Source organism: Chrysemys picta, chromosome 3 (assembly GCF_011386835.1).
Source record: "Chrysemys picta bellii isolate R12L10 chromosome 3, ASM1138683v2, whole genome shotgun sequence".
Lineage (NCBI taxonomy): Eukaryota > Metazoa > Chordata > Testudines > Emydidae > Chrysemys > Chrysemys picta.
Genome location: NC_088793.1, coordinates 114,190,860 through 114,216,714, shown reverse-complemented (window position 1 = coordinate 114,216,714; position 25,855 = coordinate 114,190,860). Strand labels below are relative to the sequence as shown.

General features: G+C 40.9%; 1 protein-coding gene across 7 annotated transcripts in view; it reads right to left on the bottom strand.

Moving 5' to 3' along the window:
- The window catches only part of MTHFD1L (methylenetetrahydrofolate dehydrogenase (NADP+ dependent) 1 like), a 225,334-nt gene extending 200,009 nt beyond the window's left edge, over positions 1–25,325 (bottom strand). The window contains exons 1-8 of one of the 7 annotated variants that reach the window (XM_065588809.1): positions 25,030–25,325; positions 23,570–23,654; positions 22,304–22,354; positions 22,166–22,219; positions 18,731–18,855; positions 17,623–17,723; positions 16,455–16,594; positions 9,495–9,781 (exon numbers count right to left, since the gene is read on the bottom strand). In XM_065588809.1, coding sequence (XP_065444881.1) covers positions 9,575–9,781; positions 16,455–16,594; positions 17,623–17,723; positions 18,731–18,855; positions 22,166–22,219; positions 22,304–22,354; positions 23,570–23,654; positions 25,030–25,178 — 912 coding nt within the window. In that variant the 5' untranslated portion in view covers positions 25,179–25,325 and the 3' untranslated portion in view covers positions 9,495–9,574. Of the gene's footprint in view, positions 1–9,494; positions 9,782–16,454; positions 16,595–17,622; positions 17,724–18,730; positions 18,856–22,165; positions 22,220–22,303; positions 22,355–23,569; positions 23,655–23,915; positions 24,116–24,823; positions 24,949–25,029 lie in introns of those variants that run through there. The other 6 variants (XM_042848245.2, XM_008177401.4, XM_008177391.4 and 3 more) reach the window with 6 other exon arrangements.
- Between the last annotated feature and the right edge of the window lie 530 nt (positions 25,326–25,855).

Here is a 25,855-nt window from a genome sequence, read left to right as displayed (position 1 = left end):
AATGCTGTGCAACAGGACATTTTTGAGGGACTTCTGTTTTGTGGAAGATGTGGGTTGAAAGAATGTGATAACATTTGATTAGAAATAAGGTCAAGAAACTAAACATTCAAAATTACTACAGTTTGTTGAACAACTATCTGAACATCTCAATCATGGGCAAAACTACACACTGCTCAAAGCTGGATCTGTGACAGTGGGAAAACAAAAAAAAAACCACACACTCAACTCACATTAGTTGGAAGGCAACATGAGAGCTGATCAGCTGACCTACATTCATCAATGGCTTCAAAATAATTCCTATTAAAATCTTTTCCCCCCTTAACTCATGTTTACCAAAAGAAGCCCCTGATTTTATCTGGCTCTATGGAGTCAAGGACAATACAGAGCATGACATTGCCCTTCTAGTAACAAATAAAGGCATAAGTCAGGGGTGGCCAACATGAGCCTGAGAAGGAGTCAGAATTTACCAATGTACATTGCCAAAGAGCCACAGTAATACATCAGCAGCCCCTCATGAGCTCTCCCCACCCCCCGCTCCCAGCGCCCCCCACCCACCAGCAGTCCCGCTGATAAACGCCTACCTCCTCCCCTCCCGATCAGCTGTTTAGTGGCATGCAGGAGGATCTGGGGGGGAAGAGGGAGGAGCAAGGACATGGCAAGGCTCAGGGGAGGGTGTGGGAAGGGTTGGAGTGGGGGCAGGGCCTATGGCAGAGCCAGGGGTTGGGCAGTGAGCACCCCCCGGCACATTGGAAAGTTGGCGCCTGTAGCTCCAGCCCTGGAGTTGGTGCCTATACAAGGAGCCACATATTAACTTCTGAAGAGCCACATCTGGCTCCGGAGCCCTGGCATAAGCTGTTGTTTCCTCCCTACCTCCAACAGAGCACTGTAACAGTTACAGGAATCTACACAAGATAAGGAATAATACGTACCCTAAATTATAAGAAGAGACACAGACATATACAAAGGTACACAAAATGGAAAGACAGGCCTTGCATTGCATCAAGGCTGAATGCAGAAATAGTTTCTAGCCAGTAGAGATTTTGAAAATAACTAAAGATGTGTCAATAGATGCTAAGCGTCACAAACTCTGCAAGCCTCACTACAAACTGACTTAAGCCTGGCTAGTATCCCTGCCTCTTTTTGGCCAAATCAGGTGTGATGCAATCTTAAAGAAATTCCTGCCAAGAAATAACAATTAAAAATTCCATCAGAACAGCAGTTTTGGGCACTGTTCAATGGCAAGGAAGGGGGAAGGTGGATCTGGTGGAAATGGGAGAAATCTAAAAGCACTATCATCTGAACAGAGAATGGAAAAAAAAAAGGGGGGGGGGGGAAGGGGTTTCTCAGGCATTGGAATAAGGCTGCAAGGCAAGGGGTGTGTGAGAGAGTTACTAACAGGACAACTGGAGAATATACCAAGCTGATTCAGACTGAAATCAGCTACAGCAACTCTTTGCTTAACACTGTAGTTATGTTCATGAAAAACACTACTTTAAGCGAAACCATGTTAAGCGAATCCAATTTCCCTATAAGAATAAAAGGGGGGGTCGGGGGGGGGTTAAGTTTCAGGGAATTTTTTTTTCGCCAGACAAAAGGCATTATATACAGTATAAGTTTTAAATAATTATAAACAAACAATTTAATACTGTACTCACCAATGATGATTGTGAAGCTTGATTGAGGCAAGGGTATAGCGGGGTTGGGGGCTTGCCCCGCTCCACCTGCCCAGCACTCCTACTGGGGAGCGGGTTCAGGGTGCGGGGGCTTGCCCGCTCCCCAGCTGGAATGCCGGGCAGGGAGAATGGACAAGCCCCTGCACCCCGACCCCGTTCCCCAGCTGGAATGCCAGGCGGGCAAAGCGGGGCAAGCCAAACAACCTTATAATGGAACATTACGCGTTCAACAGGCAGCCTCCTTTCTAGAGTGATCAGGGTCCCCAAGGCTTCCAGCTCAGTTTTGTATTATCATAGTTAAAATCACATGTACCGGTGTCACTGTAAATTGTATTCCAGCCATACTTTTTTTTTGTATTACTAATATTACAATTATTTTCAATGGCATTAGGAAATTTCTTACATTTATATATTGTCTCTCACCCTGTCAGATCCTAAAACTCTCAGCAACTTAAATTCATGTGAATCACTTCATGTACCACTAACTACACCCATCTTTTCTAAACACAAGTGTTGTGTAAAGCAGCAGCCATTTAACAGTGCATAGCACCACTAAACAAACAGTTAAGGCAGCAAGTGAAGAAGAATACATTTCTCTAATTAAAATAACATGGAATTTAAGTATACAAAATACATTTATTCAAAACAGAATGTGGCCAAGTCAGAACTGGTTAACATCCACGCTTTTGAGAAATATCTTCTTTCATAAGCACAGGTAGTTTTATGATGAACATTGAGACAGCCATAGGGCATCAGACTTGTGGTTCATCCAGTCCAGTATCCTGTCTCTGACAGTGGCCAGTAACAGAAGCTCCATAGGAAAATATGAAAAACCTCACAGTAGATGAGGAATAATCTGCCCGCAATGAAGGTCTCACCCTAGCCCTTGGGAGTTAGCTAGTGCCTTAAACCCAGAAGTACAAGGCTTTACATCCCTTCTAAAATCTTTTATCATTAGCTCCTGTAACACTGGATAGTCTTGTTATTCATACAAATGCCCAAATCCTTTGAATCTTCCTCAATTATTTGGCTTCAGCGACATCCTGTAGCAATTAGTTCCACAGTCTAATCACTGACTGTATGAAAATAATTTTGTTTCATTAGGATTGAATTTGCTGCCTTTCAATCATTGGCTGTCCCCTTGTTCTTGTACTGTGAAACAGGGAGAAAAACACTCAACCTACTTTCCCTATATCATTCACTATTTTATATATTTTTATCTTGTCTCCTCTTACTCACCTATTTTCTAGGGTGAACAATTGCTATCTATTCATGAGAGAGTTTCTCTGTCCCTTTAATCATTCTCGTTGCTCTCCTCAGAATCCCCACTAATTCTGCAATATCCCTTTGGAAGTGGGTTGATCAGTATTGTACTCAGTATTCCAGATGATGATGAACCACTGTATTATAGAAAACCATTATACTATTTTCTGTATTATCTTCTATTCTATTCATCCTAACATTTGGTTTGCTTTTTTGACTGCAGATGAAAACATAGTCCAAAGATTTATACATGCAGAAAATACCTTATTCTTAACTTTGAACTCTATTTAGATTTGGCTTTTACAGTTACCTTAGCTGAACTTAGAATGCACTTCTATTTTTTTTAAATAGTTTTGATGTATTTTTTGAGCATGTTAAAAAAACATAAATATGATTAACTAATATTTGTTTTACAGAACTTATTTAGTATAATCCTATTTATTCAAGACATAAAAGAAAACCAGAAATTAAAAATTATCAAGGGCACCAACAAATGTTATTAGACTCTATTGCGTTTTGGTTTTAATTATTCATTCTTGCATGGAACTCTCTTGTGAGGGAAAGGAAATGAATATCCTGATCCCCAATCTCTGTGAGATATTGTTCAACATGGGAAGTCAATCTCGCATGTTAAATTTCATGCAGGATTTAGAACATGATTGCTTTCTTTGGACAAGAGAGCAAGTTGCTTTCATGAATTTGAACCTTGTTCTCGTCTCAAACGCTAATCAATAGCACACCTGACCTTCATTCTAGGATATTAAGATTCACCTAATTAGAGACCCTTAGCTCATGCATGGCTACTGCTAGAATACGTATTTGTCAAATTCAATGTTGATTTAATCTGAGCTTAGTTTTTGTGCACTGGAGCTGGTTTTTGGCTTTGTTTATATTGTTCGTTTTCTTAGTATTTCAAACTGCATCTCAATAATAAATGCAGTAAAATTCTGAGAAAGACACCTTCTTCTTCTTCTGAGACTCCTCATGATCCCTCCCTTATTGGAATAGACAACAGACATGTCTGCTCTACGTTGCAAGTAAAAGACAATAAGTGTATACTTTTGGGCTATTCAATGTCTTCCTACGGCTAAAATGTGTGTGTTAGCAATAAGTTAAATATCTATTTCCCTTAGTTTCATAATCTTAGCAACTGTTGAGGTCATTTAGATACATTTTGGTTGATAAGAATTTCAATGAGAAAAGTTTTAGTTTGCATTGTGTAATATTGTATTCCCATATTAAATCTTGGATCATGGACCTGTAATCATGAATCAGTTAAGGACTGGTACAAGTTTACCAAATTAGGGACTCAATGGTTCAAGAAAACTGAGGTACCACACAGGTCCTTTGTATTACTATCTGCTCTTTCCTGGGTACTGGTACTTTTTTAATCTCTACAAACTGATCTATACATATCACTGTATGCAGATAGACTCTTTGGACACATACCCACCAAGAGGCTTGTAAAGACTTACAGCTTCACTTACAAGACTTTTCATTTCACAAGCAGTTTAGAAGTACTTTGACTACGATAGTGAGTGCTTACACCCTAAGAAATAATTTCTGTTTTGGTGTAGAAAATAGTGGGTCCTGTGAGTTACAGGAACCCAATCTTTTCCACATCAAAACAAAGATTAATACTGTAGCTGTTATAATTCAAGTATAATTCAAACACCGGTATAATTCAGATATGTAGTGTCAGCTAGTATACACCATATAACAAGGACTGTACATTTGTATAGTGCTTAGCACTGAGGCTTCAAATTGGTTGAGACCGCTACATGTGATCTCAACAAATGATAATTCCGAAGAGCCTTCATCCAATACATTTGATCAATTCTGATATATGCAATTATAAGGTTGAAAAACAACTGACGTAACCAACTGTTCTCATCTCTATGACTACAGATCATAACACCGCATAACTATCTTAACAAGAGTAACATAATATTTCTGTAGCCAATGCTAATAGCAGGTTGGATGGCCAAAATTGTATATATCTGTAAATATATCACAAAAACAGCTGGCCTTTTTTATTTTATTTTTTACCATTACATCATATATAACAAACCACTTTCCAGCAGGTGATTTATAACATCTGCATAAACCTCCCCTGCTAATTTCCCTTCCCCCACTTTTAAAAGAAAGAAAATGAAAGAAAAACCACATATTATAAGTTCAATTACACTAAGAGAAATAATGTTTTTTCCTTGCAAGGGTTTTAAAACAAATTCATAAAAGAAAACCAACAACTGAAGCATACAAAATATTCTATAGCCATAGCCTTTGTCAGTGCTACGACAATGTTTTTTTGTAATCAATTTCCTATAAACTTGGCTGATGGATTGACCAAGGAGAGTTACAGAGGTATGCACAAACCCCATCAGGCCATTTCAGTTTCACTTCACACAGGATGATTTTTTTTTGCCATAACCCATTTTTTTCCATTGCTTATAAATCACTCAAAAAAAGCTCAGAGGCATGCAGAGGGCTAATCTCTTAAATCAGAAATAAATCAGACTTTCAAGATGGAAAAGATCTATTAAATCATCAAGTCTATCCCCCTGCAAGTGCAGTATATAGTCCCCAGACAGAGGATGCATCAGATGTAGAACAGATATAAAATTTTTATTAAAGTTAATGTTTAAAGTCAAATTTACACAAGTTAAAAGGGAAGGTACTGTACATCTGGGGTCAGGCTTGCTGCTACACTTCATTTTAGCCAAAAGGACGAGAAAGATATTGACAAATGGAAATATGCAGTCATTGAATAACCAAGTATATATTGCAAAATGGGTAAAATAACATTCTGTTATCAGATCACACTGGAAACAATGACAAATGTCACATGAAATAATCCATAACACAATAAGCAATATTTTAAGGACAGGTAAAGATCTTCATAGGCTGATTCTCAAGTAGAATCTTGCACTCTCACTGGAAAATCTTTTCAACTGGGAAGACATGTTCCAATAAATAATTTGAAACCTTACCTCATAACAAAATACGACTCTCTCCAATGAGATTTAAGTAGAAGCAGATTAAGTACCACCACCCATTCCCAAGACAAAAGACTAAATGTTAAAATAACAGTAACAATACAGATAGGGCAAGCCAAACATTTAATGGTAATGATATGGAGTAACTGTATATTCCAGATAATTGAAAACCTATTTTGCAGTAAAAGTTGCATAAATATTTCATTTCCTTGATTTCTACAAAAGCCATTTTTAAACCATATGATCAAAGACAAAATATATATATTTTTTTTAACTGAAATGTAAATGGGCATAATGAAGACATGGGTTTTCTAGGTCTGATGTAAGACTATTTCAGTTTTAATAACGGCAAAGGGGAAGGAGAAGCAGATATGGAATTCCTGTAGCCACATTCAGTGGAAATAAATATACAAAATCTGATTTAAACAGGACAAAAAAAGAGTAATCATTTAAAACCCTGTGGCTATTGCAGGTCTAATGTTTTAAATTTTATCTGGACTTCACTGAGGTAGTAAATTTTCATTTTTTTCCCACCAAGGCATACCCTCCTTACCTTTTTCCAGTTGCACCTACACAATGAATACAAGTTATTTTTGACAAATGGCATTGTTCTGATTTTGGGGGTGGGGGGGGGAGAGAGGAGGATGAAAGACATACAAACATATGCTTGCTGGAGGGAGGGAAGAAGTTTTCACTGATTTCAGAGAACGTTAAAAACCAGTGGTCCCCACTTTAACACCATTAGGATTTGTAGCATATATGTTTAAGAGCTGAACTGACTAAGGCCTGGTCTACACTAGGAGGTTATGTCGAATTTAGCAGCGTTAAATCGAATTAACCCTGCACCCGTCCACACAACGAAGCTATTTAGTTCAACATTCGATTTCTGTACTCCTTCCCAACAAGGGGAGTAGCGCTAAATTCAATATGGCCATGTCCAATTAGGGTAGGTGTGGATGGAAATCGATGCTAATAGCTCCGGGACCTATCCCACAGTGCACCACTCTGTTGATGCTCTGGAGAGCAGTCCGAGCTCGGATGCTCTGACCAGCCACACAGGAAAAGCCCCGGGAAAATTTGAATTCCTTTTCCTGTCTGGCCAGTTTGAATCTCATTTCCTGTTTGGACATCGTGGCGAGCTCAGCAGCACTGGCAACGATGCAGAGTTCTCCAGCAGAGGTGACCATGCAATCTCAGAATAGAAAGAGGGCCCCAGCATGGACTGATCGGGAAGTCTTGGATCTGATTGCTGTGTGGGGCAATAAGTCCGTGCTTTCGGAGCTGCGATCGAAAAGACGGAATGCAAAGATCTACGAGAAGATCTCAAAAGCCATGACAGAGAGAGGGTACAGCCGGGATGCAACGCAGTGCCGCGTGAAAATCAAGGAGATGAGACAAGCGTACCAGAAGACCAAAGAGTCAACGGACGCTCCGGATCCCAGCCACAGACAGGCCGTTTCTATGAGGCACTGCATTCCATTCTAGGTGCGGCCGCCACCACTACCCCACCACTGACCGTGGACTCGGAGGATGGGATATTGTCGACGGCCGCTTCCTCGGAGATGTTAGCGGATGGGGAAGATGAGTAAGGTGAGGAGGAGGACGAGGCAGTCGACAGCGCTTACAACGCTGATTTCCCAGACGGCCAGGATCTCTTCATCACCCTCACAGAGATCCCCTACCAACCGTCCCCAGGCGTTAACCCAGACCCTGAATCAGGGGAAGGATCAGTCGGTAAGTGTTTTAAACATGCAAACATTTATTTTGAACAGAACAGGAATATTAACAATGGGTTTTTCATGATTTGTTTGCCCTAGGCGCTTAACGTTTTAGTCCTTGGCAGCGCAACTACTGCAAAAGAATCTAACAATGTCCGGTTTATCATGATTAGTTTGCCCTAGGCACTCTAGTTTTTAGTCCTTGCCAGTTTCATCCCCTAACTGTGTAGCTGCTAATAAAAGATATGTTTCTGTTAATTACTGTTTCAATCATGTTCTTTTAGGGGAGAGTGTGTTTGAAGGGGGGAAGGGGGTTGGTAATTGGAGAGGACAGTCACCTTTACCAGGATACAGACACGGGGGCAGGTTCAGCAGAAGGTCACACACACATTGCAGTCACTAGGCACCCTGGTCAGTCTGGGAGGTGGTTTTCATGTTGTGTGCGTGGGGGGCCATGTGACTTTGTGGCGGGGGAGGGCGGATAGAGATCTTATGCAGCGGTCCTTATCCTGGATCACAGAGCCATGCAGCAGGGGAACTGTAACCGTCCTCCCCCGCCACAAAGTCAAATAGCCCCCACACACAGAGTCCCGAAAAGGAGGGGTGGCAGGCTCCGTTGAAACAACCAGTCCACCACTGCGGACCGCTCTAGGAGCAGGAGTCTGTCATTCCTCGAGTTTAGAAGCGTTCTTTCCATCACTACGCCCGCTCCCAACCACAGTCTGCGTCCCAGTTTCAACACTTTACCGCGAAATCCGTAATAAAAAAAATGGTGTTCATTAACAAAGTTCCATTTCTTTTATTTTTAAACGTGTGTTGGAAGGGGGGATGTTGTGAACGGGGTATGTAGCTAGAGAGGATAGTCAACAGTAAGTGGGTAAAGAAACGGGGGCAGGTTCAGCTTCTCTTTAAACAAACTTAATAGTCACAGGTTACCCTGCTCACTGAGGAACCTAGCTTTCAAAGCCTCCCGGATGCACAGCGCGTCCCGCTGGGCTCTTCTAATCGCACGGCTGTCTGGCTGGGCGTAATCAGCGGCCAGGCTATTCGCCTCAACCTCCCACCCCGCCATAAAGGTCTCCCCCTTGCTCTCACAGAGATTGTGGAGCACACAGCAAGCTGCAATAATAATGGGGATATTGGTTTCGCTGAGATCAGAGCGAGTCAGTAAGCTTCTCCATCTCCCCTTGAGACGTCCAAAAGCACACTCCACCACCATTCTGCACTTGCTCAGACGGTAGTTGAAGAGTTCTTTTTCAGTGTCCAGGGCGCCCGTATAGGGCTTCATGAGCCAGGGCATTAGCGGGTAGGCTGGGTCTCCGAGGATCACTATAGGCACCTCCACATCCCCAACAGTTATTTTCTGGTCCGGGAAGTACATACCTTCCTGCAGCCGTCTAAACAGACCAGAGTTCCTGAAGACACGAGCGTCATGAACCTTGCCCGGCCAACCGACGTTGATGTTTGTAAAACGTCCCCTATGGTCCACCAGTGCTTGCAGCACCATTGAAAAATAGCCCTTTCGGTTAATGTACTGGCTGGCCTGGTGGTCCGGTGCCAGGATAGGGATGTGAGTACCATCTATAGCCCCACCGCAGTTTGGGAATCCCATCGCGGCGAAGCCATCTATGATGACCTGGACGTTTCCAAGGGTCACTACCTTTGAGAGCAGTAGCTCAACGATTGCGTTGGCTACTTGCAGCACAGCAACCCCCATGGTAGATTTGCCGACGCCAAAGTGATTCGCGACTGACTGGTAGCTGTCTGGCGTTGCAAGCTTCCAGAGGGCTATGGCCACTTGCTTCTGGACAGTCAGGGCTGCTCGCATCCGGGTGTCCTTGCGCTTCAGGACAGGGGACAGCAACTCACAAAGTTCCAGGAAAGTTCCCCTCCGCATATGAAGTTTCGCAGCCACTGTGATTCAGACCTGCAGCACTATGCGGTCCCACCAGTCCGTGCTTGTTTCCCGGGCCCAGAATCGCCGTTCCACAGCATCAACATGACCCATTGCCACCATGATGTTCACGGCGCGGGGTCCCGTGCTTTGTGAGAGGTCTGTGCCACTCTCAGACTTCATGTCCTCACTGCGCTGCCGTAGCCTCCTCGCCCGATTTCTCAGCATCTGCCTCTGGAAAAGGTGGATGATAAGGTGCGAGGTGTTGACAATGGCCATAACTGCAGCGATGGTCGCAGCGGGCTCCATGCTCGCAGTGCTGTGGCGTCCGCGCTGTCACTCACCAGAAAAGTGTGTGAACTGATTGCCCACTGACGCTTTCAGGGAGGGAGGGCGGGAGTGATGGTTGGATGACGACAGTTACCCAAAACCACCCTCGACACATTTTTTTCCCCAACAGGCATTGGGGGCTCAACCCAGAATTCTAATGGGCAGCGGGGACTGCGGGAACTGTGGGATAGCTGCCCACAGTGCACCGCTTCTAATGTCGACCCTTGCCCCGTTAGTGTGGACTCACAAAGTCGAATTACTGTCCTTAGTGTGGATACACACATTCGACTTTGTAATATCGATTCCACATATTCGATTTAAGTACAATCGAACTACTCTCGTAGTGTAGACATACCCTAATTAAGTGTTCAAACACAACAACAACAAAATCATTATTTTTCACCAAAAGAAAGGGATAAAAACAAGCCATGATAATAGGGAACAATGCTATTCTCACAGAGTGTTTAGCTCTTCAAAATACACTCACTGCAAATACAGTGCTTCAACTCAGTACATTCTAAGCATTAGTTAGCAGTAGCGATGGACCCCTCCCCATCTGTTGTGATATTTTTTGTCAGTGACCCTAGGAAAGTCGTCATAACATTCTTCATCACATCTGAAACAAGCACTAGTTTCTATTATTCTGGTTACATCCATAATGGAAACATACAGCCTCTAACGGGGACGACGACAGGATAGTGGCACTGAAAAAGAAAGTAGGCAGAGACCATTTTTCCAGTAAGATTCCCTCCATTTATTTCCAACCTCAACTCCCACCATTGACAAGGCCTAGCTCAGATGGCCTGATCTCAGCTCATTCTGGAGCATGTCAGTGTTGCTTAATGGGTGGTGGGTGAGGAAGAAAAAAAGGGTAGGGGGAAGGCTAATGGGAGGTGCTCCATATCCTACAGATGCTTACATGCTACCTCTACTGTATTTCCAGGTCCTACCAGCATGCGGAGCAAGGCACTAAAACTCAGATCACTACATTTGCTCCTCTCTGCTTCTGCTGTCTTTACTCTTTGGCTTTTAGAATGCCTGATTAAATTTAAGATTCAAGAAACAGCAATGACCAGGTAAGAATTTGAACGTCTTGAAAACACACACACAGTAGAACAGTATCTAACAAAGTATTATCAGTAGAAATTCCTGTATAATCGTTTTTTTCCTGCTGTGCTCTAGACAGCTGTTCCATTTATGTCTCATGCTCTTTTATGCTTGCTTGGGTCTGACACCATAGAGTCCCACCCAGCCCACAAATCCTGGTTCTTGTGAGATTTGAAAGGACAGTCCACAGCTGGCTCAACAAAGACAGCTAAATAGGCTGAAACTCCAGGATGAGTTTCAGCAAAGATAACAGGGCTGCTTAGAGGCCAAAGAGAGGGAAGGAGGCACCCAAATCAAACCTTAAATAAAACCTACATTTGGTTGAAAATGTGAACTAGAGTTCAGATGGGTTTTACCCACCTTTTATTATGTTGACACATAAGTGGGTCAGTGTATGTCTAAAATTCTTTACAGTAAATATGAACACAAGGCAAGGACTTTTAAAATAGACACAACATGGGTCATGTTCAAAAAATAATTGAAGAAATGGTCTTAGTAAATTTTCTCATGAGTGCTAAGTATTATTCATGTTTTGGCAAAATAATTATCTGTGTTTTTCATTAGAAGACAATAGTTTTCCACCAACTGGATTACCTAATCTTGGTAGAAAATTAATACATCATATAGCAATTAAATACATTACATTTTCCCTTTTATCATTTGTAAACAGTGGAACAGATTATTGGCTTTTAAAGTAACAAAATTAGTTGTTCCTTAAAATTATGTCATTAAATCTTCTCCGTATGCCAAATGCACTCTGAAGGGTCAGTGTCTGCAAGAGCTTTCTATATAAGTATTAACAGAATGATAATAGATTATCTTAATTTATCTAAAGGCTTGAATATTTCTTAGTTCATAATAATCCCATTTTACATACAACATAAATTGAAACAGAACAGTATCTCTTTACAGCAGTTGCACATGATTGTGCTAGAGTTTTCTGAAATATTGGAATTGTCCATTTATAACTATTTGAAAATCCAGGGGTTGCTAAGAATCAGGTCATAATGCAGCTGTGACAAGAAAATTATTTTTATAATAGCTAAAAACAAGCTAATTCAATTCTAATGCAGAAATGTAGTTGCCTGTTCACTGCACCAAAATCAAAGGAAATAAAGAGGAGGAAAATAAAAGGCTGAATTGTTTACACAACCTTTAATTATAATATAAAAATGAGGAATGTTAAAGCTGTCCCTTTATTTCTGCTATGCTGACAGGGGCAGGAAAAGATCTGCTTTACAAAACAATTAAAATAAATAAATCTAAAATGCACCTGGTAAGTCAAGCTTAGGGCTATGCCAGCCTTTAATGTTTTCTATTTTAAGAAGCCTATTTAAAAGGCACTGATCATCACGGTGTCTAGAACATGAGTTTTCACGTGACACACAATTGTTTGCATGTTTCAAGCACTTTCCTCTTTTTCTACCCTGGTTAATTCTTGTAACCAAGCACTTTATTGCCATTTATGAGCATTCTGCTTTCACTGTACAATTAAAGTAAACTTTACCAGAGTGCTTATTTTGCTGGGGATGCAGGAAACAATTTTAAGGATCAGAAGGACAATATGAAAGTTAGTCTGTAGAGGCAGACAATGCAACTGGGAATTAATCAGCTAACTGCGATTTGTTCCTTTAGAAGTCTCCTGGGTAATGTTTAAGGTAACAAAGGCAACATTTAAGTATTTGTGACCTTTGTAGTGGCCCTGTGAATGACAAATGTTCATTGAAATTAATTAACCAGCTTAAAGTACACACCAACTCCCCAATTTCTTTCCAAAATGTTCTGGCAAAAGAAACTGTCTGAAATAAAGAGGCAGTACAAAAAGCCATGGAGGTACAGAGCCTGATCCAAAGACCATTAAAATGCAAGGGAGTTTTTCAGTCCACAATATTGAATTTTGGATCAGGTCCCAGTGACTAAAACATCTATTAGCAAATCAACATGAATGAGGAAAACAGTTATTTGAACTCCTTCCTTTTAAATGATAAACTAGCAGAGCTCCACCTTGAGTTAAATGTCTGATTAATTCCTAGCTCATGCTACAATTAATGTCAAAAAATGGTAAACCTGAGATTCATGCTTCAGTGAAATGGCCATATTAACTTGGTCTGGAAAACTGATGTATAAAATAAACACTTATCACAGTTGTCACTAAAATAGTTTACATTAATTTGCCTGGTCATGGTACATACCACAAAGCAAACCTGTTTGGTCTACCACAGCAAACCTCTGTTAAATGCCACAATAATATATTCAAATATAGATATATACGTACAGAAGTCAGAGATTCAAAGTATGATTGCATTATTTAATGTTTTGCTTTTCTCTCTGTTGTGTTAACTTTAATGACTATTTACTGGAGGAACAGGGGTAGAACCCTCATCAATAAGCAAAATACATTGTATCAAATTTTCACAAAACATGTCAGGCCCTTCAGCATGCAAAGAAAACAGAAACCAACAAGTCCACATCCTTAAATATACCCATAGTTATTATAATGTGACACTATAAATATGGGACCATCAATGCTCGATGATGGCAAGCAAGAAACCTTGTGTTTAGCTCCTGGGCTCCCTTGGGATATGACAAAGGTGAAGATCTCTGGATACGCAATAGAGTAGAGTACCAAGCTATAAGCAACAAGCTTACACAACAACATGACTAAATTTATTAGAACTGGGAGGGTTACTGCTCAGGTGCCATGGTAGTCCAGGCTTGCAGCTGAGGTAAGTGAAGACAAGTTTTCCCCAGAGCCCCACTGATTAGACCGCCAGACAAACTGGAAACTCCTTTGGAGACAGAAGTTAAAATGAACCAAAGAAGACTGGCATGTAAAACCTCAAACCTCATCCTGCCTGGCCCTTGAATTCTGTTTCCTAACAATGATCTGCTAGGACAGGTAAGTCACAGAAAATGCCAGAAAGCTGAGCATGGTTATGGGCTGACAGCCAGAACCAGAGACCAAATGTGAAATAATAGCAGCTGTGAAATTGACAAGAATGTCAATTTCACAGCTGATAGGCTCCCTGTTGTGAAACTGAGCCCCAACCCACTCTGACTGGCAGCCCCAGGGCGGAGGGCTCCAGCTGTGAGCCCCAAGTGGCTGTCAGTGCCCCACACTCCAGCTGTCAGTTCCTCACAATGCCCCACTTCAGCTGGTGCAAGCACTCATTGTGAGGACACACACAACTGGCAGAAGGAGTGTATTATGGACACTGACAGCCGATGTAATTACTGCAGTGGCTGTAAGTCGACCTAGTTTTGTAGTGTAGACAAGCCCTTACTATAATTAGTAAGGACCCCTCCACATGAGTAAAACACATCCTTCTTTTCTAGTTACCATTGCAGTACATGGTCATAAAACACAGAGACAGACAGACATGATTAAAGAATGAAATTAAAAAACTAGATTTAAATTAAAAACTATGGAAACTTCTTTCCACAGCTGAAAGAAGTGTATACTTTTAAAAATGTTGCCCATCACCTAAAACAAAAGTAAGATAGCCCTAACAGTGATATCAACTGTAAAAACACTGATTTGCCAAAGAAGAAATTTCTAAATACCACACCTGTTCAACTTAAATTCAAAGTATATTTCCTTTTTCATTCTAGCCTTGAATCCAAAACAAATATTCTACATTAAATTTTTGAATTGGCTGCCACCTTGTGGTATTCTCTATGGAACATCAGATTAGGTTTATTCACTGTAAATTACCCAATACATGTAAGAACTAGATACAGAGAGTGGAACAACATACACTTTTCTCTAGCATTTATTATTATTTGTAATACAGTAGAACCTAGAGAGTCTAGGATTGTCCCTTTGCTAACCGTTTTGTAAAAAAGAATTAAAAACACATACAAATTTCAAAGGAACATTTCATAACAAGTCCTGCATACTCTTAGGCTTGGTCTACACTGGCGGGGTGGAAATTGATTTGAGTTACACAACTTCAGCTACGTGAACAACGTAGCTGAAGTCAACATATTTAGATCTACTTACTGCAGTGTCTTCACTGTGGTAAGTCAACTGCTGATGCTCCCCCGTCAACTCCTCCTGCGCCTCTTGCTCCGGTGGAGCGCTGGAGTCAACAGGAGAGCGCTCAGCGGTCGATTTATCGCGTCTTCACTAGACACGATAAATTGACCACTGCTGGATCGATCGCTCCGGAGGTAAGTGTAGACATGCCCATAGACTTCAATCAACCCTTTTCCATTGTCCCTCAGTGCTAGAAAGAGTTCTGCTTCTCTCTGTCCTAATACGGGAAGCACTTGTGAATTTCTTTAGGTCATAAATTACATAATAGTACCCTCATGCAAGTTGTCCTATTGGTATGGCAGAAAGAAGTGGGTGTCTCTTTCTAGCACTGTGGAAAAGGGTTGATTGAAGTACATGAGTGCATAAAACTTGTGTTTTAAATTGTGTGTGAGACCATACACTTGTGAGAACACCAGTGTATGGCTTGCAATCTAAAAAAGTTCACAAGTGGTTCTATACATAATATTCCGAAGCAGGGCTCTTAACGTCTCACTGAGCTAAGGCTTTTGAGTGAGCAGGGGAAGGAAAATTATGAGTGCTGTAACAGTCCCAACAATGGAACAGTGAGCCTGCTCATGAATGATATAGCTTGAGATTTGTACTGCCACCCAATATTATAATATTGAAGCACATTCCACACAAAACAGATTGACAGAGAGGTCCCTACTGAACTTCATGAAGCATCTGGCTCTTCTCTCTTTATGGGTTATAAATAGCTCTGCTTGGGACAGTTTTAACGTATCTCCTCTATACGTTTATTATACAGCCAGCTTCCTTCAGCTCTCCTCTGCTTCCACCCCCAATCATCATCATCAGGTCCCTCCTCCAACCCTTCCTTCAATCAGGAAATAAAGTCAAATTCTGAGAGAAATCTGAGGTCAAAGCATACGCAAACTGATTTTTTCCTCATTATTAATTATCAAAAGGAACTGGAGATTTAAAAAATTGTGGGAGAATGACATGTAAGAGCAACCCCTTAGATACTACATAAAACAGTTATACATATGCTTACAACACATTTTTCTTCATCTCATCCAATTACGATATTGCTTTTAAAAAGAGCTTCACCACTTACAGTTAAAAAGGGGCAAAAGTCAGTAGCACAATTCTGAAGTTATTCTTGAGTTGTTAGTTCACAACCGTGTTTTCTGATAGGTTGCTATTACTGTATCTGTGAAATTATACCATTAAATATCCTCCCTCCCCCAAACCTATGCTGAAGCATAAAAATCTCATGAATTGTAACAATTTGCACTAGTTAAAATATTCTAGTGGCAGACGGTATTCAAAGTTTTGAATGAACCCAAGCCGTCTTAAATTATTTACTTCCTTTTGTAAATTGTCAGAATTATCCTACAATGTTAGAAAAAGTTAAAAAGACTGCAGAGTTGCTGAGTGGATTCTTATGATTTGACATTAGAAAATATTTACCTTGCTCTGAAGTTGCTGTGTTTTCCACTGGCAGCTCATAGTCATGGCACCTTTTCTCTGAAGCAGGCACTGCAAAGAGGCTTCCAGAGGCCCACAAGTTTCCACTAGTAATACCTTCTTTCCATCTACAGTTTTAACTGCTTGACAAGAAAAGGCATCAGTCACTTAAGCTGTCTATTGTAGTAAAAGACATTCAATACTAAACTTCACTGGAGCATGGAGCTAGCCCACAGATGTCCACGTAAGTGGACTTTCTGCCATTTGCCTTACTAAGAGACAAGGTTTTTAATTACAAGAAGCCCTATAGAAGGGCTCTATGTGCTAGTAAACTTCTGATCATTGCAATGTTGAAAATGCCATACACTTGTCTCTGGAAGAACTAACACAAAGGTAGTTTCCAATTTGTTTATGTGAAAAGTGACAATCTTACCCTGATTAGTGTGAATGTTCAGTACATATTGCTGAATTAAATGGAATCTGGGTTTGTTTGCATATAATCCTTTAATTTATCCAGTTGTAACAAGGTACTTCACCATTTTATTTAAAATTCGCCTACTTTTAAAGGACAGTTGCTTCCAAAATTCAGAAGCACAATGGGATAAGTCTATTTTTGAATGATTGTTGTAATTGATTTAAGCCAGTACATTGACAGTATCTTTATAAAAGATATAAAAGAAAACCAAATTTTTGGTTGTTTACAGGTAAAGTCATCTGCAATTTCAATGTTACCAAATATACAATGTAGTCCAAAACAAAAGCTCCATTCATTAATAATCTACAGGAAAATTTTGATTTATCCAAATTTTTTATATATTTTTATATATATATATATATATATATATATATATATATATATATATATATATATAGAAGACAAAAACCAAGTCAAACAGGTGTTTGCAGGGTTTATTTATTTTAACGTGTTACCATGGTTTTGCAGGAGGCAAATCCACTACAGTGCAGTGAGTTTACATGTTTATTTTGTGCATATCAGAAAAAAGCATGAAGAAATACAGAACAAGACTAATGTATGACAAAAACTGGAAAAAAAAATACTAGGGAAAGATTTCATTACCAAGGATCTTATACAGGAATCTCACAAATCATCAGGAATACAAAACCTTGTACTTGGCAATATTAGAAATAGAATCACGCAAGATTGTCTTACCTAGTTTTTCAAGAAGCTCCATCACAGCGCTGGCAGTGGGAGAAACTGAACAGTTGTAAGTATCTCCCCGCACCAACCGTCCCAGGTTTACATCTGATACACTATAAAGGAAAAACATGGAGACATATAGAACAGAATGTGTGTGTGAGATATATTTTAATTAGAGCTTGCCCTGTGGGTTACATCCTATGTGTTAAAATACAGACTGGATGGCTCATAGGACTAGCAATAGTATATGGTTACTAGATTATTTTAATCTCTAAACTCCTATATCTAGCACTACCCCCAAGAGCTTAGATTTCAAACAACATAGAACTTTCAAGATAGATAAAAGAAGGGGAACAAGGGCTAGAAGAAATAAAACGAGTGCACGACAATTTGACACGTTCAAGTAGAATATGAGGGAAAGAAGGAGGGAGGAAAAACAGAAAGAGGAGCATCTGTCAGAGGCGGGTGGAAAGCTACATAAAAGCAGTGGGAAGTTTAGAGAGGTTTGGAAGTACTCAGGATATCTGACGCCCAGGAAGCAATGTTATTCCAGAAGGTTGGAGCAGTGTGAGAAAAGGCAAGAGTGAGAGGAAGAGACAAAAGGAACAAAACGGTAGGGCAGCCCAGGTCTGTTGCTGTAATTTAGACAGGACCCTATGACTGTTCAAGTTACGCCAGGGCCTTTCCAGCCCTTGGAGCAGTTCAGGATAGACTGGGAGGGTGCAAATGTGACTTAAAACTACCTTAGACCCATGCCCCCTTTAGACATTCAGCCAAGACTCTCACCCTGGAGCTTTCTTTAAAAATGCTGTCAATGAAATTAATAAGAACGACAACCACGGAGGACTGGCAGATGAATGAAGAGAATAAAATGGGAACATGGTTTTTGTTGGCTTTAAGTAACTACTTCTCAGGCTTACAGTTAGCAAAGATTAAAGCACAATACTATCAACAGGACTTAAGCAGACACCATTTGCTTGATTTTATAATCTTTTGTCCACACTTAATGACAGTTAAACACGGTGACTGAGGAATCTATTAGTGAAAAGCAATGGGGAAAATAGATTTTAGAGCCATAAAACTTGTATCTGCTCTGGCTACCTCTCACTACTTAGCTTACCCATCCACATCCTTCTCTGGTTTTATTGCATTTAATATTTTGCTGCTGTATGCATTTTCAGAGAGGTGAAGGGCAACACCATGAACCGTAGGATCTTCATTGAGTCTCAAGATTTCACCAACAATCTAGGAAGTTAATAAAACACTTTAGATGACAGGATAAAGTCAGAAGTAGAACATTATGAAATAAAAGTGGATTCTAGCTGTAAAATAATACTTATAACACATGGCATTTGTCATCTGTCTAGTTCTCTCATGCTTTAGCAGAAAGAGAAGCATGCAGCAAATCTGTAGCATATACACACAAAGCTTAGTGAGTAGTAAGTACATGAACAATTATCCCCATATATGGAGTTGCAGTGGTATAACTGAAGGAATTTGTCCCTAACATTGCTGAAATGATGATCAACAGATAAATGTATGTAAAGAGACCTGTTCCATTGTGAAGGAAAAGGGAAGAGAGCTTAATTATGATATTTAAAGGGCAAGGACACAGAATAAGACCCTGCAAAAACAATTTCCATTAGCCATATTAAAACCAAAAACAAAACTAACTAAAATTCAGAACCATCCAGATGTTTACATGGTTATAACTGTGTGATTTTGTTGTAACCTTTGTCCTACCTCCCATTTTCCCCCAACTCTACCTCCCCATTTGTTTATCATTCTCACTTGTTACATTAAAATCACCTCCTGCACTAGATATCAGTGCACGTATTCCTATGCACTCTACCCATATTTAAAAAGCACACACACAAAGTTCCAAAAACAAGTGTTTTTAGTAAGACCACCAAAATAAATGTAAACACTTGTTTTTGGAACTTTGAGTATTTGTTTTTTAAATATGGGTAGAGTGAAGACGTGATAAACTAGAAACAAAAGAAAAAATAGATATTTTAAAAGGGAAAAATATTCCCAGAAGAATTAAAATGACTGAATGTAAAGTTTGATTTAACTACCAATTGAACGTTTTTGTGCTCAGCTGGTGCAAATGTTGTTCTTCACCAAACAAACGATAACCTCTGTATATAGGAATACATGCACTGATATCTAGTGCAGGAGGTGATTTTGATGTAACAAAATGACACTCAGAGAAAAGGTTTTATCTTCTCTTATTATGAAGTGTTTAACTTAATAATCTAAACCAGCCAAATGACAAGTGATACAGCCACATATCCTTAAACGGCATGAGAAGCACAAAGTTGGGGCCCAAACCAAAACTAGAGGCCCAACTACTTCCAGACTTTTTAAGTGTTTATAAAATTTCAATACTGACCTAGATCTGGTTGTATCAATATTTTAGACAAAACCACTCCCAATCCAGATTTGAATTTTGTGTCTGAGTCCATCTCTAATAAAATATCACACCTGATCCACTGTGATACATTCCATTTTCCCATGGCTTCAAAAATTAAAACTTACACTGTAAACAAATTCTATATATTCCCTTTTGAAAAAAGTTAACTAGCACACACCTCTTCATTACCCGGCCTAAGCTGTATCTTTGTGCATCACAGAATCAAAGAAAATTTACTACAAAGTTATGTAATTTTACATTTATTTCAGCTCATTTTTATAATGGAAAGTGAGGCTAGCGCTAAGTAAGAGCTTGTGAAGACTACCTTGAAAATAAATTTAAATAGCTTTAAAAAAAACATTTAAATTGTATGTACATGTAAAAGAAACTCTTGAGTGCACAGAGTCCTCACAGACCTCACCCTCACTCAGTCAGTAGATCCACATTCTATTCCAGACTCTGCAATGAACCTGCTGTGTGACACTATGCAAGTCATTTAACCTCTCTGAGTCAGTTTTTCCATCTGTGAAATGGAGATAATGATACTAGCTGATCTTTCTAAAGCAGATGCAAGGTCTAATGAAGAAAAGCATTATACAAGTGCTAACTTTTATTAATAATAATTAACACTTAATCATTTTGACATGCTTAATACCATTCCATATGACTATTCTATACTTCTAATTTTCTTACTTCTACTTTGCACTTTATAAGCATACTTCATTCAAGACTCTCAAAGCCTATAGTCAGATAAGCCCCTCAGCATTTCTGTGATCCAAGGTTATATTATCCCCAGTTCACAGATGGGAAAATGAGGCAGAGAGACTAAGTGATTTTCCCAAGGTTACCCAAGACATTTACAGCTGACCCAGGAAGAGAAACACACATTTTCCAATTTCTAGTTTGATGCTTCAGTCAGAAGACAATTTGAAGTGGAGCGTGACAGTGCTGTGGTACTAGATGAACTTGTGTGAAGGACGTGGGGCTGATCTGTAATAATTTACAAATCCTGTATGTGATGGGGCTAGTGAGACAGTTAGTGGGATAGTATGGCTACATTGGGTTACTGGAATGTTTACTGGATGCACGTTGGATTAATTTAATAGTAGGGCTGTTAAGAAACTAGCCAGAAGACAACACAATGGCTTCCAATAAGCAACCTCCCAGTATGTGTGACAGGAATCATTGGAAGACAATGCTTGAGCTTTTAGCTGGGAAGATACTATTTCCAGGCTCCAGCCATAGTTACAAACACACGTGACAGACTGATGCACAGTCTGCTGGAGGATCTGAAAAAGCAAAATCTGCCTGACCTTCTACCCCAGAGGTAGAGCCCTAGGGTAAGATGGACATGTTGTACGCCTTCTGTTGTGTAAAATCCCTTTTCTCTTATGTTATGCTCTGTTATTTTTTAATTAATTTGGCCCTTTCACAATGTTAGTGTTTCTGTATTTAATACATACAAGCCCAAATCCTGACCTCAGTTACATTAGTTCAGTGCCTCTGACATAACTGTGCAACCAAAGTGAGAATTTGGTCCCCTCAATGTTACTATTAACAAATGAAGGAATTTATTACTGCTATTTTTAACATTACCTCTGGCAGTGATATACACAGCCAGTTACAAACATATTTAAAATAATTCTAAAAATAATATATTCAGTTTAGAAGTTTCTCTGGCTAAAACCTGGTCTAATACAGTGAAGGAGTATGTGTATTCTGGAGAGCATGGAGGGAACAGTAACTGCATTAGACAAATATCAAGTTAGGGTCCCAACTGTGAAAACTCTCTGTATGTAGAATTTCCACTGACTTCAACAGAAGTTCCACATGTGGAGTGTTTGCAAGATTATATCCATGATGCACTCTGTTCTCATGGTTAAGGTACTAAACTGATAACCAAGGGATCCAAGTTCTGTTTTCTGGTCTGACACTTCCTCCCTCCGTCTCTCTCTCTATGTATGGGTATAATATTTGCCTACCTACACAGGAGTGCTACGAGTATACATTTATGTAATGTCTGCGAAGTGCTCAGAGGATTCAATGATGATGAATGCCATAAATACAATTTTAAACATTTCCATTTGGTGTTATAATTCAAGTATAAAGAAAAAGATTCCCACAAAGTGCTACAGTTACCTCATCTTCACTGCTACCCTGAGGGAGGCAAATGTGAATAACGTGCAGACCAATCTGCCAAGAGAAAACAAATATTTTAAGTTACTACAACAATCAGAGGGCTCACAATTAAAATCAACCACATCTCCTAATCCTCACCTCTTTGCCAAAGTTCTGGTTTACGTCTTGCACCAAATCTTCATCACTCACCTTAAAGGGACCAAAAAAAAAGGCAGAATGTAAGTAATCTAAGGACAGAATTTAGCACCAAAGATTATATAGGATTATATTTTAAGAAAAATTGTGTGTACTCTGATAAATAGATCTACAGAAAGAAGGTGGAGTGCAAACATTTCTCTTTCCAAGGTGCTGGAACTAGGGATGTTGCCACACCCCCTAGCTTGAAGCAGTTTCCATCAGATACAGGGTTTACAGTTTGGTTCAATGGCTCTCACCAACCCCACTATAAAAATTGTTCCAACACCCCTGTCTCTTTCAGTAGTGAGAGGAGGTTAAAGCTGCCCAGTCTATAGGAATCTGACAGAAGGCCAGCTTGGAATGTTTACCTTGGCTTGGTATGTTGAAATACATATCTTAAAGATAAGAGCTGGATGTTTTCCCTACTTTAAGCAAATTTGTTTAGTTAAAAAAGGCGCCAGTCCAACAATACTTGAAAGTGAAGTTATTTTTGCATCCCTATAACAGGTAAAGCACAGTCAATGGCAATAAAAGCATTTTCTACACTTCCCTCAAAATATGCCACAACTCAAGTCTTTTCCACCTCTACTGAATGTGATGTGAACCACTATCTACTGGGAACTGGACTAAAGTCACCAACTCTTTCCACAGACTCCAACAGAAATTTATCTTATGGTAACTGTTTTTAGCGCCTATTGATCTGGGACAGATTTGAACCAATGACTTAGAAGTAAAAGGAGCTGCATCCCATCACTATCCTTCTAGTCCCTGTAATTTTTGCATTTTAATAACTCAGTACAATGGATTATTACACATCTTCCCAGTCTGGAAGCCTTAGACACCTAAAGAGAGTTATCCCATGACTTTCTGTGGAAACCAGCTATACACCACTAAGAATGTTTGTATATTTCAAAGACAGCAGCTCTTTAAGACTTGGCAATAAAGCCAGCTGTTGATCACTCATGAGATGCTCAAATAGCAGAACTTGTTCCTACTTTTAAAAGTTATTAATAAAACTTTGTACGTATATAGATTTATTATTAGAACTCATTCCACAGCTTATAAGAAGCTAACTAGGAAACACCAATCAGTACAAATGCCCTTCTATTAAAGTCTTTTCTGCTACTCTACTGATAGTACATATAAAATTATTTTTTAAAATGTTTCAAAATGAAAATAAGAAGAAACAATCCTTGAGTTAAATAGACAAACAAATAAATACTTTACCTGTACAATGGCAAGTGTCGGCTTAAATGTAGGGTGTCCTTTCTGCAACGATGCCAGGACTTTCTTTGAACTCTGAATGATTTCTCTGCAACACAACAGTAACATGTATCAATGTTTGTTACACATTTATCTGTTACACCATTACCAGAAAGCGGTTGACAATTTTCCATACTATTTTAGTGACAGAATTCAGAACTACTGAATAAATATTTAAGCATGTTCAATGGTTTTATTTTCAAAGCAATGTGTATATATTAATAAATACGGTAACATTTGGCAGCTAAGTATAGCAAAACTGAAGTAGCAAATCCAGCCACAACACCTTCATTATTTAACTTGCATTTACCATTGCTCCGACATGCCCAGTCCTTTAGATTCTGCACCTCTAATTATTCCACAAGGCTTGGAAAATCCACTCACCAGTGAACAGGATACTTTAATAGTTAGAGGGGAGTGGTAACTCTGACATACACACTTTCTGCATGGTTTGTTTCATTTCAACTATCCCTAAAACCTGGGTGTGGGAATGATTTTCAAATGTGATCCAAACAAGTAATATCTTCCTGAGACTGCAGATAGCTCCAGTAGCTCTAGGGCTGGCTATAGCTTCCCCAAGCAGCAACAAAGTAAACTTGCTAAGATTAGACTAAGTTTCAATGCTGCTATTCACTGCCTGTGAGCAGCACTGAAACAAATGGAGCCTTGTCCAGTTCACTGCTGTTTTAATTGGGAAACAAATCAATCAATAAAAAATTAAGGAAATAAAATACATAAGCTTGTAATGAAGAAAATAAAACAAAAACATTACAAACTTTGAAGTCTACATGTAAAAAATTAATTACATAATTTCATACTGTAATTTAATACATAATTGACTTCATGGAGAGCAGCATTTGGTTTTACTCTTTATGTTGTTACACAGAACCCATGAAGTACGTGCAACGTGGCAGTTAGCTGTACTCGGGGAGCCCCTCACTTAGTTTTCCCTTTCCTGATATCAGGGCACGTTGGTTTGTAACAAGGAAGTTTACGTGCACATGAGTGTTGTGCTGGAGTAACACGCGAGGCGAGGGGAGCAACGGGAGCCCGCAGAGCTTGCCATGCCCAGGGGAGACTGTAAAGTGACTCCCCCAGGGGAGGTGGCGCAGGCCAGTATCCCGCTGAGGCGCGAGGCCGGAGAGGAAAGCAGAACCTCCCGGGGGAGAGGGGAGGGTGGCAGCACCCGCGTCTGCCCCAACTCCGCCAAGCTCTTACAGCAGACGTAGCGGGACGCAGGCAGCCCCCGGGCCCCCACGTGGAGCTGTGGCCCGGCGCTAAGCGGGAAGAGCTGCGCGGCCGCCGCGAGGTACCAGCCGGGGGGCAGAAAAGACCCTGCGCCACCTCCACGTCCCTCCCCTCCCACAACAGCTCCCCGCCCAGCCGCAGCCCCCGGGACACTTGGCTGCGCTGGCTCCGCTTACCCGGCAGCCGAGCCCCGCGCGCCGCCAGCCTGTTGCTTCTCCCAGCGGCCCCAGGTACTGGCCGTGCCCCGGCGGGGCGCGGTCCCCTTCCTCCCGGCTAGCGGGGCGGCGGCTCCCCGGCTTAGGCGCCAGAGCGCGGAGAACCTCATGCTGCGGCGGTGGCTGGAGCTGTGCGGTGTGCGGGGGCCGGGCCGAGCCGGCTCAGGGCCAGGGGGAGGGACGCAGCGCAGCAGCTCCGGCGGAGGGTGAAGCAGGAGCCGCTAGGGGCGCCCAGGGTCGGCAGCTAGTTCCGCCGCAAAGGCAGAGCGGGCCCGGCTGGGCGGGTTCCAGTGGCGGCTCGGCCAGACTCCGCCTGCAGCATTGGCCCCTAGCTAGGGTCTGTCGAGCCTGCCTTGCAACGCTGCGCTCAGCCTCGGGGAAAGCCAGGCCCCGCTTCCAGCCTCACAGGAATCAGGGAGCTTTCGGCAGCCAGGGCCTAGGACCCAGAGGCCTCCTAAGACTTGGCTCCAAGCCTGCTGTTGTGCAGCATGGCACAGCTCAAGCCCCAGAGTGCGTCAGAGGGGCTGTATAGTGCACTATGGACAGCATGAGCCTGGAACCCAGCTCCAGCAACCCTACAGCCAGGTTTACAATGCAGTGTAGATGTTCAAGGACAGGCTTAGAAACCTGGACTCCACCAGCCCAGATTCTACAGCTGCGGGTTTACCCCATAGCTTTAAGTGCCATAGGCCTCCGTTTTCCCATCTTTATCATGGGCAGCACGGCCCCACCTAGTACACATGATTACAGTTTAAGTTAGGATGACCAGATGTCCTGATTTTATAGG